The sequence below is a fragment of the Macaca thibetana genome, chromosome 14 (genome assembly GCF_024542745.1).
Source record: "Macaca thibetana thibetana isolate TM-01 chromosome 14, ASM2454274v1, whole genome shotgun sequence".
NCBI classification, from domain to species: Eukaryota; Metazoa; Chordata; class Mammalia; order Primates; family Cercopithecidae; genus Macaca; species Macaca thibetana.
The window spans coordinates 110,728,448-110,746,305 of record NC_065591.1 but is presented as its reverse complement, the minus strand read 5'-3'; the positions used below and the strand labels follow the sequence as shown (position 1 = coordinate 110,746,305).

Sequence of the window (17,858 nt, the reverse complement as noted above, 5' to 3'; positions counted from 1 at the left end):
AGCTGAGGCAGGAGGATCGCTTGAACCTGGGAGGTGGAGGCTGCAGTGAGCCAAGATTGTGCTATTGCACTCCAGCCTGATCAACAGCGCGAGACTCTATCTCAAAACAAACAAACAAACAAACAAAAAACAAGTCACCTGCCGGGTGCAGTGGCTCACGCCTGTAATCCCAGCACTTTGGGAGGCCAAAGCAGGCAGATCACCTGAGGTCGGGAGTTCGAGATCAGCCTGACCAACATGGAGAAACCCCATCTCTACTAAAAAATACAAAAAATTAGCTGGGCGTAGTGGTTAAGGAGTATCAATTGAATGAATGTGTGGTGCTTACAGAATTGGCTGTTACAAACTGGCATCTCCCAGGATAATTTTTAAAGATGGAGTCTTGCTGTTGCCCAGGCTGGAGTGCAGTGGTGATATCATGACTGACTTTGGCCTTAACCTCCCGTGCTCAAGGGATCCTCCTGCCTCAGCCTCCCAAAGTGCTGGATTACATGTGAGCCACTACACCCAGCCAAGATTATCTTCATAATTCAGGAAAATGGAAATTGCTCCAAGATGCTTTAGAAGGCTGTGCATTTTCCTCCTTTGAGGAAAGAAAATTACGGACTCCTTTTGCTGCACAGCAGGCACCTGCCCCATTGCCTCAGGAGCATCTGTAAGCTGAAGGCGTCCCATCTCCAACGTTGGAGTTGATCTCCACCTCCACCCTTAACCCCATCCTTAGAGACCCCCACACCTCCATAGACACACACAGAAGGCTACTGACGGTAAATTTAATAAAGCATTAGCTGGCTCCTGCTTCTTGGGGTTAAAGATCAAAGAGGAAGGGCATCACATCTGTAAGAAAAGGAGAGAGTTCAGGAGTTTATGCTTTACAGTTGCTGTTTCCTAGGCCTGGGATGCTCTCTCATAGCAAGTGATCTGCTTCTTTCACTCAAGGCTCAAATGCTGCCTCTTCTCTGAAGCCTCCCTGCACTGCTCCAGGGAAAGTACAAGTACTCTTTGCACATAACCTCTATTAGTGTGCTTCTCATGTTGTGTGCTTACTATTGCCTAGGCTGCTGGGCTTGGTAAGGCCAGCTGCCCCTTAGTGTTTGCCCATGGATTCCTGGCACATCACATCCCACATTGGTGGGGGAGGTCTCACCTCAGGCAGGCATCACCTGAAGGTCTCAGATCACTGCTAATCCCTGTTTCCTATAGAAGATGCCCCCACGCCCCCCCACCACGGTGTGACCCAGGCTTCCACACTCAGTCTTGGGTCAGGATCCTCAGGTCTCCTCCCCTTGGGCCCACGCACGACAAGTCTTCACACCTGGCTGGCTCATGCACTGCTGGATACTTTCCAGCCGAGTGGAAGCCAAGGCGCGGGCCTCCTCCGCAAAGCGGCGGTGTCCCTCCTCGGTCAACTTCCAGAGGCAAGATCGAGGCCGTGTGCTGGCCCCACCCTGCATGCTGACAGGCACTTTCTCAAAGCTGTCTCGAAAACAGAGATTGTGACGGACAGTATTCTTCCAGCCTTCCGGGGCTGTCCGGAAAAAGGGGAAGTGTTTTCTGTGGACAGGGAGGAGAGGTAAGGAAAGGGATGTTATGTCTTGGGAATGCCCTTCTCTGGAGCATGTTCTACCCAGGGGCCAGGGGCTTCAGCCCCTCTACAGGGGGATAGTAGCAAGTTGGCCTGGAGTTGCTCTTTGCTGACTGAGCACGTGGCAAAGCATCCACATGGTGTGTGGCTCACCTGAACGCTCCCTCCCTCTTAGGGCCCAGGGCTTGGACCACAGCATGAACAAAGCAGAATCAGGCCAAGCATCTCCCATAAGAGGAATCTTGATCGAGGACGGAAACCACTTGAAAATGCCTATTCTGAGACATTAGGCACTTTTCCTAACACTGGGAAAGGGCCCAACAAACTCCCTCACATTCATGTGAGCAGGACTTTCTGAGCTAAATGGAAAACCCTTCTCAACTGGGTTCCCTGCGCCCCTGGGGGTGCAGGGAGCTGTGCCAGGCAGTCCAGTCCTAGCAGAAGCAGGTGGGAACTGTTGGGGAACCTGACTTTAGACTGGCTCATCTTCAGAGGATGGTGGAAAACTGTTACCTGACCCAAGTGAATTTATGTTTTAAAGGAGAACTATACCCAAAGAGCACTGAAAACTAGTTAAAAAGAAAAAAAAAAAAAAGAAAAAGAAAAAAAGAACTAAAGTCATAAAAAGGTTGGAGGGTTCTTTAGATGTGAAAAGGGGTGGGAATGGATATGTTCCTGTACACATGTGGGCACAAATGCGCCTGGGAAAAGGGAACTGGGAACACACTCGTCCTCTCAGACCCAGATAGGGAAACCAGGTCAGCAACCCAGGGCCTGGGATGGATTGGAAGGCATCAGCCCAGGGCCCTGGCCCCCACTTCCCCCTCCTCACAGGGCCCCCGGCACATACCGAGTGAAACTGTAGATCTGTTGCACGTTGAGGCCACAGGGGGGACTGTTTCTTAATGCCAGGGCAATTAGGTGGAAGTAATTGAGAGGGGGCCGGGACCAGAGCCTCCCCGCCTGGCTGCTGGCTTGCCGAAGCCTCCGACTCTGGAGGGGGGCCCTTTTGTGAGGGGATGGGAGAGCCACAGAGGAGCTGTCTTCCTGGTCCTCAGCCTCCTCCTCTTCTGTGAGCTAGAGGAGCACAGAGTAGGAACTGGTCCTGACTCCTCAGCCTCTACTCCAGGGTGCAGTGGCAGGAAGGGGGGGTGGTCTAAGGCCACCATCTGGGCTTCTCCCCAACCCAAGCATGAAGGTAATTTCTGAACCCATTCGCCTTTTGCTATGGCTAAGAGAGCAGAATTGTGATGGCTCTTCCCCATGCCCCTCACCTACTGCCCAAGTCCGGCTCCCACCCCCAGAGATCCATACCTCCCAGGTGCTGGGGGAAAAGGCAAAGCGCTTCCGAGGGGGAGACCACTTGCTGGAGGACCGGGACAGTGATTCCACCCCTGTGGCTTCTGAGCAGCTGGCATCTTCCTCCTTCTGTGGTGGCTGAGACAAGGGAAGTGTGCTTGTCAGATCCTCCCTCTTCCTAGGTCCTGGGACCTCCAGTTTTCCAGGGGGATACACGATGTTGGGGTTTACCCACATCCAGAGGTTGGGTTCATAATCTGGACCTGTGCAGAACAAAAGGAGATTGTGTGCCGCAGCCCACTGGCTTTGGGTGCCCCTGGTCTCCAGCCCAGGTCACAGAAACAGGTCAGAGAACTCAATACTTACCATCCTTATCAGGGTTGGGTTTTTTCTCTAGGGGTAATTTTGGTGGCTTAACAATTCGGAGTTTATACCTGGCAACTGGCAAAAAGAAAGAGAGAGTCAAAACATCCTAGGATATCCCTTTGTGACCCTAGGATCCTAGGCATTAAGGCTTCTCTGGGAGAAGGTATTGTGGGCCCTGCCTGGGGAGTTAACATCACATTGTACTTCTACTGGTTTTCCCTTTACCTCTCTGACCTTCTCATTCCCCTCTGCATTCTTTTCTTCTCACTCTACATATACTGTCCCTGAATTGATCTCCTGCATGCCCGTGGCTTCAGTTAACATCTATTAAAAAAATGTAGAGCTCTCAAATCTTCACCTCTAGCCTAGCATTCTGTGCTAGCCCTTAAGGAGAACTACTTACTGGATATCTTTACTTGGGTAGCCCACAGGCACTTCAGACGGCTTCTAAAACTGAATTCCATCTTGTTGCTCTTCCTCCTGTATTCTTGTTTTTTTCTGAGACAGGGTCTTGCTGTGTTGCACAGGCTGGAGTGCAGTGGTGTGCTCAAGAGATTCTCCCACCTCAGCCTCCCAAGTAGCTGGAACTACAGGTGCATGCCACTACGCCCCATTAATTTTTGCAATTTTTTTTTTTTCCAGATGGAGTCTTGCTCTGTCACCCAGGCTGGAGTGTAGTGGCGTGATCTTGGCTCACTGCAACCTCCGCCTCCCGGATTCAAGTGATTCTCCTGCCTCAGCCTCCCGAGTAGCTGAGATTACAGGTGCCTGCCACCACGCCCGGGTAATTTTTGTATTTTTAGTAGAGCTTTCACCATATTGGCCACGCTGGTGTCTAACTCCTGACCTCATGATCCACCAGCCTCAGCCTCTCAAAGTGCTGGGATTACAGGTATGAGCCACCGCGCCCGGCCTAATTTTTGTATTTTTTGTATAGATGAGGGTCTCACTATGTTGTTGCCTGGGCTGGTCTTGAACCCCTGGGCTCAAGCAATCCTCCTGTTCAGGCTCCCAAAATGGGATTACAGGCGTGAACCACCATGCCTAGCCTTCCTGTATTCTTTGTCTCAGCAAGTGGCACCACCATTAACTGATTGTTCAGGACAAAAACTATTTTTGCCCCCTCACTGTCACTATGAGTGTCATTATATTACAGATGAATCTAGGCTTTTGTTTGGGAAATGACATACTTATCGGAGAGCTTAATTAGAGAGGATGCCTATTAGGTTGCTAATATTCAACATAGTACTCAAAAAAGGAAAAAGTAGCAAAAGATATAAACATAGGGTTTTTTTTTTTTTTTTTTTTTGAGACGCGGTCTTGCTTGGTTGCCCATGCTGGAGTGCAGTGGTGTGACATTGGCTCACTGCAATCTCCACCTCCCAGCTCAAGCAATCCTCCCATCTCAGCTCTGAAATAAATAACTTAAAAGACTTGAACAAAGACTTATAATACATACTATTAAGATGCCAGTTACCCTAAAATGAATCTATAAGTTTTATGCACATATTATAGTACAAAAATTAAAGTTTGGCCAGGTGCGGTGGCTGATACCTGTAATCCCAGCACTTTGGGAGGCCAAGGCAGGTGGATTACTTGAGGTCAGGAGTTCGAGATCAGCCTGGCCAACATGGCAAAACCCTATCTCTACTAAAAGTACAAAAAATTAGCCGGGTGTGGTGGCGCTTACCTGTAGTTCCAGCTACTTGGGAGGCTGAGGCAGGAGAATCACTTGAACCTGGGAAGCAGAGTTTGTAGTGAGCTGAGATCATGCCACTGTACTCCAGCCTAGGTGACAGAGCAAGACTCTCTTAAAAAACGTTCAAACATAGTAAAAATCACCATAAGCAAAAAAAAAAAAAAAAAAAAAAAAATAGCAAACTTCAACCCAAATTTCTTTCTTTTTTTTTTTTTTTTTTTTTTTTTGAGACAGAGTCTTGCTCTGTCACCCAGGCTGGAGTGCAGTGGCGCCATCTCAGCTCACTGAAAGCTCTACCTCCCGGGTTCACACCATTCTCCTGCCTCAGCCTCCCGAGTAGCTGGGACTACAGGCACCTGCCACCACGCCCAGCTAATTTTTTTTGCATTTTTGTAGAGACGAGGTTTCACCGTGTTAGCCAGTATGGTCTCGATCTCCTGACCTTGTGATCCGCCCGCCTTGGCCTCCCATAGTGCTGGGATTACAGGCATGAGCCACCGCGCCCGGCCTCAACCCAAATTTCTCAGTTCTCTAATATATAAAGAGCTCCTACAAATCAATATGTAAAAGGTCAACACAAACTTACAAATGGGCAAATGATATGAATCAGCATTCACAAGGAGGGGATAACTGAATGGCTAACAAGATGATCAGTATTATTAATAAGAAAAACACTGTAAGATAATGAGATAATCAAATTGACTAGAGTTATAAAGATAATACCAAGTGTTGAGAAACATGCAAAGAAATAGAATCTCTTATTATACTGCAGTTCTGAGTATCAACTGGAGCAGCCCTTGTTAAGAGCAATGAGGCAGGACTACAATTTACCTTACTGTTTGCTCCTGGATGTATATTTTCAAGTTAATACAGGAACTTATATACTAATCAATCTCCATTGTTACTATCATCTACTGACCTCCTGTTTTAGCTCCTGACTTACTGTCACTCTCCAACACTACTCCTGCCTTAAATCTTGGTTGCTGGCCAGGTGTGGTGGCTCATGCCTATAATCCCAGCACTTTTAGAGGCTTAGGCAGGCGGATTGCTTGGGCCCAGGAGTTTGAAATCAGCCTGGGCAACATGGTGAAACCCCATCTCTACAAAAAATACAAAGATAATAGTCTAGCCGAGTGTGGTGGTGTGAGCCTGTAGTCCCAGCTACTCAGCAGGCTAAAGTGGGAGGATGGCTCGAGAGGGAAAGGGGAGGTTGCAGTGAGCCAAGCTCACGATACTGCACTCCAGCTTGGGCAACAAAGCCAGACCTTGTTTTGAAAACAAAAACATGATCTTTGCTGTTTATTGAACTCTTCTCCAGCGAGTCTGACTTCTACTCTACTGTAGACACTCCCTCAGTCATAACCTAAACTAACAACTGCAACCTCTCCATAACCTCATTTATGCACCACATAAAAATGCACCACCTTGTGTCTTTCTGGCTAACTCCCTCAACCCCAACTATGATCCCACTGAGATCACCAGTCCACTGAATTATGGTTTTGGCTCACTCGTTTGGCAGAGGTGGATTTAGTCAGGGTTGTGGTTTGGCCAACAAAGTGCTCCAAAGCCACAGACGATCCAGGGAACCTGCGTAATATTTGACCATGGGATTCAAGTTAGTTGAATAAGGGTAGACACATCAAGTGACTGAAACAGTGAAAAGGTAGGATCAATGGACTGCTGATCTCATTGCGACCCAAGGATAGCACCTCTGGATGTCTGTGTCTCGCTTTGGCACAGATCCCCCATGCTTTTTAAAGGACACTGTTCCACAAATCTTCCCCTCTCTGTCCTGTGTCACTGATTTTTTGTCTTTGTTGGGTCATTCTCATCAGCATGCAAACATGCCGTTAATTCTCCCATTTTAGGGACCAGGTGCAGTGGCTTATGCTTGTAATCCCAGCCTGCTTTAAAAAGCTGAGGCAGGAGGATTACTTGAGCCCAGGAGTTCAAGCCTGCTCAAGGCTGCAGTGAGCTGTGCTGGTGCCACTGCACTCCAGCCTGGGCACCAGATAAAGACCCTGTCTCTAAAAAAAAAAGAGAGAGAAGAAAAGAAAGAAAAATAAAAAAAAAATACCATCTTATTTCCTGTTGAAGCATAACGCATTGCCTCTACTTCCCCTCCTTCCATTCTTAAACCCCCTTCAGTCAGGTTTTACATTCTACCACTTAGTAAAACCACTAGCCAGGGACCTCTGCTTAGTTAAGTCCAATCATCACTTACATTCCACTCATCCAACCACTCCCTCCTTGAAAGACTTTTTCAACTTGGTTTCCAGGACACCACAGACCCCCTACTTTTGATTCTCAATGGTCTTTTTTGCTAGTTATCTCTCTTCTCTCCAATCTCTTTACAATGGACTGCCCCCAGGGCTCATTCTTGTTCCTCCTCTATTACTCCTTAAATTCCACCCATATACCAAAAGACCCAAAATTTACATCTGCAGTCCCCACCTCTCTCCAGAACTCTAGGCTCAGGTATCCAACCGCAGACTCAACACTTCTACTTGGATGTCTAAGGATCTCTCAGCTCAGCATATCCAGAATAGAATTCCTGATTTTCCTTCCTAAACCTGTATCCCACTTGCAGTACAAGGCAACTCCATCCTTCCACTAGGTCAAAACACTTTGAAAGGTTCATACTCAGTTGTCTGTCTTATACTCCATATCCAATCCATCAGCATAGCCAGCTGGTTCTCCCTGCTACTACCCTGGCCCAATCTACCATCATCTCTTGTCTGGATTACTACTGCAGCCTCCTAGTCTCTGTACATCCACAGTCTACCCTCAACACAACAGCCAGAGTGATCTTTTCAAATACAGATCATGCAGGACTAGCCACATAATTTGTAGGGTCCAGTAAAGAAAACATGAGGCTCCTCATTGAAAAATTATTAAAAATTTCAAGACAGTGATAGCAGTGTATTAAACCAAACACAGGCACCTAGGCAACTGCACGGGTCACACACTCATGAAGCAGACCCTGAGAGCAAGTCACTCCTCTGCTCAACTTGGGAAGTAGGAGGATTGCTTGAGTCCAGGAGTTCGAGACCAGCGTGGGCAACATAGGGAGATCCCCATCTCTACAAATACTAAAAAAGTTAGCCAGTGTGGTGGCCCGTGCCTGTGGTTGCAGCTACTTTGGGGACTGAGGCGGAAGCACTGCTTGAGCCTGGAGGTAATTGTGCCACCGCACTCCAGCCTGAGCAAGAGCAAGAGCCCATCTCAAACAAAACCTTAAAACCAACCCTCATCTGACTCAAAGTCAACCCTAAAGTCCTTAGAGGACAGGCATTCCTGCTCTCAACCACACCCTTCGGAGCTCTTTATTTACTGTCATTCAGCCTTACTGACCTCCTTACCACTTTCCCTTCAAGTACCCTCTAGGCTCACTCCTCCCCTCCTATCAACTCTTTGCTCAAATATTATGTTCCTAATTGAGTTCAACCCCACAATCTTATTTAAAACTGTAGCTGCCGCTGGGCGTGGTGGCTCACACCTGTAATCCCAGCACTTTGGGAGGCCGAGGCAAGCAGATCACTTGAGGCCAGGAGTTTGAGACCAGCCTGGTCAACATGGTGAAACTCTGTCTCTACTAAAAATACAAAAATTAGGTGGGCATGGTGATGCATGCCTGTAATCCCAGCTACTGGTGAGGCTGAGGCACAAGAATTGCTTGAACCTGGGTGGCAGAGGGTACAGTGAGCTGAGATTGCGCTACTGTACTCCAGCCTGGGCGACAGAGTGAGACTCCATGTCAAAAAAAAAAAAAAAAAAAAAAAAAAAAGGCCGGGTGCCGTGGCTCACACCTGTAATCCCAGCACTTTGGGAGGCTGAGACGGCGGATCACGGTCAGCAGTTCGAGACCAGCCTGGCCAACAGAGTGAAACCCCATCTCTACTAAAAATACAAAAATTAACCGGGAATGGGGGCATGTGCCTGTAGTCCCAGCTACTCAGGAGGCTGACGCAGGAGAATTCCTTGAACCCGGGAGGCAGAGGTTGTGGTGAACCGAGACTGCACCACTGAACTCCAGCCTGGGCAACAGGGCCAGGCGCCATCTCAAAAAACAAAAATAAACAAAAATAAACTGTAGCTGCTACCATACGCTTCCCCTATTCCTGAGTCTCCTCCTGTTCTTTCCCCATTGCAGATGATCACTTTATAGCATACTATATGGTCTACCCATTTATTATACTTATGTGGATTATCTATCTGCCCCCAGTAGAATGTAAGGTTCCTTGTCTGTTCTGTTCACTGTGTATCATGAGTTTCTAGAACAGTGCCAGGTCAGTTGGAGGTGCTCAATACATACTTCTTTTTTTTTTTTTTTTTTTTTTTTTGAGGCGGAGTCTTCACTCTGTCGCCCAGGCTGGAGTGCAGTGGCACCATCTCGGCTCACTGCAAGCTCCGCCTCCCGGGTTCGCGCCATTCTCCTGCCTCAGCCTCCTGAGTAGCTGGGACTACAGGCGCCCGCCACCGCGCCCGGCTAATTTTTTTTTGTATTTTAGTAGAGACGGGGTTTCACCGTGTTAGCCAGGATGGTCTCGATCTCCTGACCTCGTGATCCGCCCGCCTCGGCCTCCCAAAGTGCAGGGATTACAGGCGTGAGCCACCGCGCCCGGCCTCAATACATATTTCTTGAATGAAGAAACAAGAAAGAATGTTCATTACCATTAATTATGGTGGCAAAGAGTTGGAAGCAATCTAGGTGTAAAGAAAATTAAAATGTAAAAGGTGGGACACCCAGCAGATAGAATAGTAACAACAATCAGAAATAATGAACCAGGCCTGAATTTAGCAACGCAAAACAACAGCTCTCAAAAACAATGAGTGGAGAAAACAGACGTTAAATGGATTAGGGTTGGCTATGGGAGTAGCGGAGGTAATGGAAGGAGGAGTGGAGACTTAAGGGGCAAAAGGAAGAGTTAAGGCCGGGGGCGGTGGCTCAGGCCTGTAATCCCAGCACTTTTGGAAGGCCGACAGGAGCAACATGGTGAAACTCCGCCTCTGCTAAAAATAAAAAAACTAACAGGGCGTGGTGGCGCACGCCTGCAATCCAGGCTACTCAGGAAGCTGAGGCGGGAGAATAGCTTAAATGCGGGAGGCGGAGGCTGCAGTGAGCTGACACTCTAGCCTGGGAGACAGAGCAAGACTCCGTCTCAAAAACAATAAATTTGGAGAAAAAAAAAAGTTAATCCAAGGGCCTTGCAGGCAAAAAGGTACCATGAATGTGGGGAGTAATTACCTCAACTCTCCACACTTGAGGTCCAAAGAAGAAAAAGAAAACCTAAAAGATCGCAATGGTCAACCAAGCATTTGGCAAGTACGGAGCACTTCTAGGTGTCAGACAATATGTTAAGAGGGAGAATACAGCCATGGATAAAACGATGAGTCCTGTTTTTTTAAGAGACGGAAAAGTAACTGAAATATACAGTATAGCAAATGGCGACCAGCGCCAAAACGAAGACCCAGAAGAGGCCTTGGAATGTTCTGGGAGCCTGGCGGGTGACGTAGAGTGGAAAGCCTCCGTTTTTAGGTAAGACCAGCTGCCCTCGGGGAGCTTCCAATTGAGTCAGAGTCAGGCGCGAACCGCCCCCGCCCCACCACTCCCGAGTGGAGTTCGCCAGTAGGGGTGGAGTGGGGGCTGCGGAGCTAAGCCCGGGGGGCTCGGCCCCCGCAAGCCTCCCCGGGAGGCGGGGGCGAAGGCTGGGGAGCCGCCCGGCCCCGGGGTCCCGCGAGCCCCTAGGCCACCCCGCCGCCACGCCCAGCCCCCACCTCACCCCACCCGCTACTCACGTTTCTGCTCGGCTAAGGAGAGGTGAGATGTGGTGAAGGCCAGAAAGAGCTCGTTCCCCATGTCCCAGTCCAGCAGTCCCGGGACCTGGCCATGGAGGCTGGCCCAGAAGTCGAGGTGCTGGAGCTTCACGTCCACCTTCGGGGCGGGCAGAGGCGCGGCGGCGCGGAGTGGGAGCGCGGCGGCTGAGGAGCGACCTTCACAGGCGCCTTCTCAAATGCGCCGGCTGCGATTGAGTTAGCTTGGCGGCAGCTCAGGTGTGGAGCGGTCCATTTGACGCCTTTAATCTCCTCAGGACGGCGCCGAGGAACGCTTAGGAAGACCCTCCTTGACCCTACCCTTACATGCTGGGGGTCGAGGACCTGGGGATCCGGAAGGGACCCCAGACCATCTTCCGCATCCTCGTTTGCCCAAGCCCCTTATTTCATTGAAAAGGCGCCATGGTCACGTGATCGTATTTATTTTTTTTATAGTTTTGCTTTAACATTGATCCTTTCTACCATAATTGTAGTTACTTTCTAAAAGTTATGAAAGGTTTATGGCTTATCCACGATCACATCTGTAGTAGATGGTGGAGATGGAGTTAGATTGGATGGTGATTTGATGAAAAAATTTTTTGTTGTTTTTCGGCCGGACGCGGTGGTTCACGCCTGTAATCCAGCCTTTTGGGAGGCCGAGGTGGGCGGATCACCTGAGGTCAGAAGTTTGAGACCAGCCTGGCCAATGGTGAGACCCCGTTTCTACTAAAAATACAAAAATTAGCCGTGCGTGGTGGCTCAAGCCTGTAACCCAGCTACCAGGGAGGCTGACGCAGGAGAATCGCTTGAACCCAGGAGGTGGAGGTTGCAGTGAGCCAGATGGTGCCACTGCACTCCAGCCTAGGGGACAATAAAATTAAAATAAAAATTTTGTTTTTAATGATTTCAGATTTGCAGAAAAATCCCAAGAATGCTATAAAAAATTCCTGTATACGTTTTCACCCAGATTCACCAATTACACCAATTATTAACATTTTATCACATTTATATTTTTATTTCCATATATACTACATATATATTATGTTTTGCTTAACAATTTGAGAGTAATTTGCAGACATCGTGTCCCTTTACCTATAAATATTTCTGTTATTTCCTAAAAACAAGGATATTGTTTTATCCAGAAAATCAGAAATCAGAAAATTTAAGATTGATTCAATGTTATATTTAATATATGGTTCTTATTCAAATTTTACGAATTGTCCCAACAATGTCATTTATATAAATTTTTTTTCTGGCCTAGAATCCCTTTCAGCACTACGCAATACACTCAATATCCGTGTCTGTTTACTCTCCATTAATCTGGAACTATTTCTTTTTTTTTTTTAAGCCAAATTTAGCAATAGGGGCTTGTATACCAACTTTAGTGACACTAATGTTATTAATAATAAGTTCTGATAACCCACTACCATCAGACCAGCCATCTTTACTCTTTTTTTTTTTTTGAAATGGGATTTCACTTTGTCACCCAGGCTGGAGTGCAGTGGTGCAACAGCTCACTCTAGCCTCGACTTCCCAGGCTCCAGCAATCCTCCCACCTCAGCCTCCCTGGTAGCTGAGACCACAGGTGTGCGACACCATGCCCAGCTAATTTCTGGTAGAGTCAGGGTTTGCCATGTTGCCCAGGCTGGGTCTCAAACTCCTGACCTCAAGTGATCCAACTGCCTCAGCCTCCCAAAGTGCTGTGATTACAGGCATGAGCCACTGGACCCAGCCTCTCTGTCTTTATAATCTTCCATAACATTGACATTTTTGAAGAGCACTGGCCATTTATTTTGTAGAATTGGCCCTCTGTTTGGATTTGGCTAATGTCTCCTCTTAATTAGATTATGCATTTTTGGCAAGAATACCACAGAAGTGATGTGTCTTTTTTTTTTTTTTTACTTTTAGGTTCAAGTATACATGTGCAGGTTTGCTATATATGACTTATGTCACAGGGGTTTGTTATACAGATTATTTCATCACCTAGGTACTAAAGCTACTACCCAATAGTTATTTTTTTCTGCTCCTCTCCCTCCTCCCATCCTCCACCCTCAAGTAGGCCCCAGTGTCTGTGTGTTTCCCCTCTTTGTGTTCATGAGTTCTTATCATTTAGCTTCCACTTACAAGTGAGAACATATGGCATTTGGTTTTCTGTTCTTGCGTTAGTTTGCTAAGGATAATGGCCTCCAGCTTCATCCAGGTTTCCACAGAAGGCATGATCTCATTCTTTTTTATGGCTGCACAGTATTCCATGGTGTATATGTACTATTTCCTTCCCTCCCTCCCTCTCTCCCTCCCTTCCTTCCTTCCTTCCTTGCTTCCTTCCTTCCTTCCTTCTTTCCCTCCCTCCCTCCTTCCCTCTTTCTTTTCTCTTTTCTTTTCCTTTCTTTTCTTTTTTTTTTTTTTTTTTTTTTTTTTTTTTTGAGACGGAGTCTCGCTTTGTCGCCCAGGCTAGAGTGCAGTGGCCGGATCTTAGCTCACTGCAAGCTCCGCCTCCCGGGTTTACGCCATTCTCCTGCCTCAGCCTCCCGAGTAGCTGGGACTACAGGCGCCCACCACCTCGCCCGGCTAGTTTTTTGTATTTTTTAGTAGAGACGGGGTTTCACCATATTAGCCAGGATGGTCTCAATCTCCTGACCTCGTGATCCGCCCGTCTCGGCCTCCCAAAGTGCTGGGATTACAGGCTTGAGCCACCGCGCCCGGCCTCCTTTCTTTTCTTGTTTCACTCTTGTTGTCCAGGCTGGAGTGCAATGGCGTGATCTCTGCTCCCGGGTTCAAGCGATTCTCCTGCCTCCACCTCCCTAGTAGCTGGGATTACAGGTGGCCCCAACCATTCCCAGCTAATTTTGTATTTTTATTTTTTGTATTTTAGTATTTTTAGTATATGGTTTCACCATGTTGGCCAGGCTGGTATCAAATTCCTGACCTCAAGTGATCTGCCCGCCTTGGCCTTCCAAAGTGCTGGGATTACAGGCGTGAGCCACTGTGCCTGGCCATGCATATGTCTTTATGGTAGAATGATTTATATTCCTTTGGGTATATACCCAAAAATGGGATTACTGGGTTGAATGGTAATTCTATTTTAAGTTCTTTGAGAAATCACCAAACTGCATTCCACAATGGCTGAACTAATTTACATTCCCACCAGCAGTGTATGTAAGGCTTTCCTTTTGTCCACAACTTTGCCAGCATGTGTTATTTTCTGACTTTTTAATAATAGCCATTCTCGCTGGGCACATTGGCTCATGCCTGTAATCCCAACACTTTGGGAGGCCGAGGCAGGTGGATCACCTGAGGTCGGAAGTTCGAGACCAGCCTGGCCAACATGGTGAAACCCTGTCTCTACTAAAAATACAAAAATTAGCTGGGCGTGGTGGTGTGCATCTGTAATCCCAGCTAATCAAGAGACTGACGCAGGAGAATCGCTTGAACCCGGGAGGCGGAGGTTGCAGTGAGCCGAGATCGTGCCACTGCACTCCAGCCTGGGTGACAGAGAAAGACTCCATCTCAAAAAAAAGAAAAAAAAGTAGCCATTCTGACTGGTGTGAGATGGTATCTCATTGTGGTTTTGATCTGCGTTTTTCTGATGATTGCTGGTGATGAGCGTTTTTTCATGTATTGTATATCTTTGGAAAAGCATCTGTTGGCTGGTCACAGTGGCTCGTGCCTGTAATCCCAGCACTTTGGGAGGCTGAGGTGGGTGGATCGCTTGAGCTCAGGAGTTCAAGACCAACCTGAGCAACATGGCAAAACCCCATCTCTACAAAAGCTACAAAAATTAGCTGGGCATGGTGGTGTGCACCTGTAGTCCCAGCTACTCAGGAGGCTGAGGTGGGAGGATTACTTGAGCCTGGGAGGCGGAGGCTGCAGTAAGCTGAGATTGCACCACTGCACTCCAGCCTGGGTGACAGAGTGAGACCCTCATCTAAGAAAAAAAAAGGAAAAAAAAGAAAAGTGTTTTTGTCTTTTGTCCACTTTTTAATAGGCTTGTTTTTTTCCTTGTGAATTTGTTTAAAGTCCTTGTAGATTCTGGATATCAGACCTGTGTCAGATGTGTATTTTCTCCCATTCTTTAGGTTGACTGTTTACTCTATTGATGGTTTATTTTGCTGTGCAGAAGCTCTTAAATTGAATTAGATCCCATTTGTCAAATTTTGCCTTTTTGCAATTGCTTTTGGCAATTGCTTTTGGTGTCTTTGTCATGAAATGTTTGCCCAAGGTGGTATTGCCTAGGCTGTCTTCCAGGGTTTTTATAGTTTTGGGTTTTACATTTAAGTCTTTTTTTTTTCTTTTTTCTTTTTTTTTTTTTTTTTTTTTTTTTTTTAAGAGAGAGACAGGGTCTCACTATGTTACCAGGATGGTCTTGAATTACTGGGCTCAAGTGATCCTCCCACCTTGGCCTCCCAAAGTGCTGGGATTACAGGCATGAGGCACTGCACCCAGCCTCTCTGATTTCTTTGAGCAGTGCTTTGTAATTCTCATTGTAAAGATCTTTCACCTCCCTGGCTAGCTCTATTCCTAGATATTTTATTCTTTTTGTGGCGATTATGAATGGGATTGCATTCCTGATTTGGCTCTTGGCTTGGCTCTTGTTGGTGTATAGGAATGCTCGTGATTTTTGTAAATTGATTTTGTATCCTGAAACTTTGCTGAAGTTGTTTACCAGCTGAGGGAGCTTTTGGGCCAAAGAAGTGATGTTTCTTTCTTAGTGCATGGCATCAAGAAGCAGATGGTGTCAGTTTGTCTCATTATTAGTAATGTTTAACTTCAATCACTTGATTTAGTGGTATCAGATTTCTCTACTGTAAAGTTATCTTTTTTCTCTTTTGTAATTAGTAAGTAATTTGTGGGGAGATATTTTGAAATTATCTAAAATCCTATTCCTTATTAAACTTGGACTCACTAACATTCATTTATGATTCTTGACTGACTCATTAGTATGATGGTTGTAAAATGATAATTTTTCAAATCTATCATTCCTTCTCCATTTATTTAGTTAGCATTCTATTGCAAAGAAGAGTTTTTCTCCTCCCGTATTTGTTAGAATGTACTCGACAGGCACAGTGGGTCACTCCTGTAATCTTAGCATTTTGGGAGGCGGAGTTGGGAGGATTTCTTAAGCACATGAGTTTTAGACCAGCCTGGGCAACATAACAAGACCCCATCTTGACAAAAAATTTAGAAATTAGCTGATCCTCAAGCCTGCAGTGGGCTGTTATCATGCCACTGCACTCCATACTGGGCAACAGAGCGAGACTCTGTGTCAAAAAGTAAAAAATAAGAATAGACTCAGTGGAATTTTTTTTTTTTTTTTTTTTTTTTTTGAGAAGGAGTTTTGTTTTTGTTGCCCAGGCTGAGGGCAATGACGCAATCTCGGCTTACTGCAACCTCCACCTCCCAGGTTTAAGCAATTCTTCTGCCTCAGCCTCCCAAGTAGCTGGGATTACAGGCATGTGCCACCACGCCTGGCTAATTTTTTTTTTTTCCATAGAGATGGGGTTTCACCATGTTGGTCAGGCTGGTCTCAAACTCCTGACCTCAAGTGATCCACCTGGCTCAGCCTCCCAAAGTGCTGGGATTACAGGCATGAGCCATTGCACCTGGCCTGACTCAATGGATTCTTATTTTGTTGAGTAATTGTAATTCATTACTGTTATTCTTTTAGTCCTAAAACTTGCCCAGGAGGTGAGGCATCCTCTGGTTCCTTGGTGTGGCATCCTGGGTTCCCTTAGCAGAGACCATCCACCCTGTACTGTGTTGCCTGTTGCCTGTGTGCTAGACCAGAAATTTTGCATAGTATTTTAGGATTTGGTACATGGGAGACCCTCAATAGATGGTGATTTAACTAAAGTGAAATCAGCAATTTCCTCTCCCACTCCCCAGATGCTTGTGATTGGAAACAGCTTCTTTTTTGTTTTTTAAAATTTGTTTTATTTTGAGACAGTGATCTCCTTTCTTGCCCAGGCTGGTTTCAAACTGCAAACTTGAGCCCGGATCTCAGACTCACTGCAACTCCAAGCCTCCCGGGTTCTACGCCATTCTCCTGCCTCAGCCTCCCGAGTAGCCTGGGCTACAGTGACCCACACCTGTAATCCCCGCTACTTTTTTGTATTGGAGTAGAGACGGGGTTTCGCCGTTGTCAGCCAGGATGGTCAAGACCAGCCTGACCTCGTGCGCCGCCTGTCTCGGCCTCCCAAAATGCTGGGATTACAGGCCAGAGGGCCGCGCCTGGCCTCTTTTTTGCCTTTTTAAAAATTTGTTTTATTTTGAGACAGTGATCTCCTTTCTTGCCTAGGCTGTTTTCAAACTCAAACGAGGTCCGGAGATCGGAGACCAGCCTGGCAAGCACGGTAGAAGACCCCGTCTCTAATAAAAAATACAAAAAACTAGTCGGGCACAGTGACGGGCACCTGTAATCCCAGCACTTTGGGAAGTGAGGCAGGAGAATGGCGTAAACCACGGGAGGCGGAGGCAGTTCAAGACCGGCCACTGCACCAACCTGGGGGACAGAGCGAACTCCGTCTCTAAAAAAAAAAAAAAAAAAAAAAATTAGTTGGCCAGGCACAGTGGCTCACGCCTGTAATCCCAGCACTTTGGGAAGCCGAGGCGGGTGGATCACGAGGTCAGGAGTTCGAGACCAGCCTGGCAAAGATGGTGAAACCCCGTCTCTACTAAAAATACAAAAATTAGCCAGGCGCGGTGGCAGGCGCCTGTAATTCCAGCTACTTGGGAGGCTTAGGCAAGAGAATCGCTTGAACCCAGGAGGCGGAGGTTGCAGTGAGCTAAGATCGCACTACTGCACTCTAGCCTGGGCAACAGAGCAAGACTCCATCTCAAAAAAAAAAAAAAAAAAATTAGCTGGGTGTGGTGGCATGCATCTGTAGTCCGAACTACTTGGAAGGCTGATGCAGGAGAATCCCTTGAATTCAGGAGGTATAGGTTGCAATGAGCCGAGATCGCATCACTGCACTCCAGCCTGCACAACAGAGCGAGACTCTGTCTCAACAACAAAAAAGTTTGTTAGGAGTCTACCTTTAATTGCAATAACAATTTTTGTTGTTGTTGTTGTTTGAGGTAGAGTTCCACTCTGTCACG

General features: G+C 47.0%; 1 protein-coding gene across 1 annotated transcript; it reads right to left on the bottom strand.

Moving 5' to 3' along the window:
* Window positions 1-762: 762 nt before the first annotated feature.
* Window positions 763-11,176, bottom strand: FOXR1 (forkhead box R1). Its single transcript, XM_050758443.1, has 6 exons — window positions 10,749-11,176; window positions 3,251-3,325; window positions 2,900-3,147; window positions 2,436-2,662; window positions 1,316-1,554; window positions 763-837 (listed from the first exon to the last, which is right to left on the bottom strand). The coding sequence occupies exons 1-6, from the start codon at window positions 10,807-10,809 to the stop codon at window positions 809-811; spliced, it is 879 nt and encodes a 292-aa protein (XP_050614400.1). The 5' UTR covers window positions 10,810-11,176; the 3' UTR covers window positions 763-808.
* Between the last annotated feature and the right edge of the window lie 6,682 nt (window positions 11,177-17,858).

What these genes read in the sequence shown, in the direction of transcription:
- FOXR1 (XM_050758443.1), bottom strand. Translation starts at nt 10,809, where the DNA reads ATGGGGAACGAGCTCTTTCTGGCCTTCACCACATCTCACCTCTCCTTA. An exon ending in TTTCCCCCAGCACCTGGGAG is followed by an intron (nt 2,663 to 2,899) that starts GTATGGATCTCT and finishes GTGCTCCTCTAG; the next exon opens with CTCACAGAAGAGGAGGAGGC. An exon ending in GCAGTGCATGAGCCAGCCAG is followed by an intron (nt 838 to 1,315) that starts GTGTGAAGACTT and finishes CTTTTCTTACAG; the next exon opens with ATGTGATGCCCTTCCTCTTT.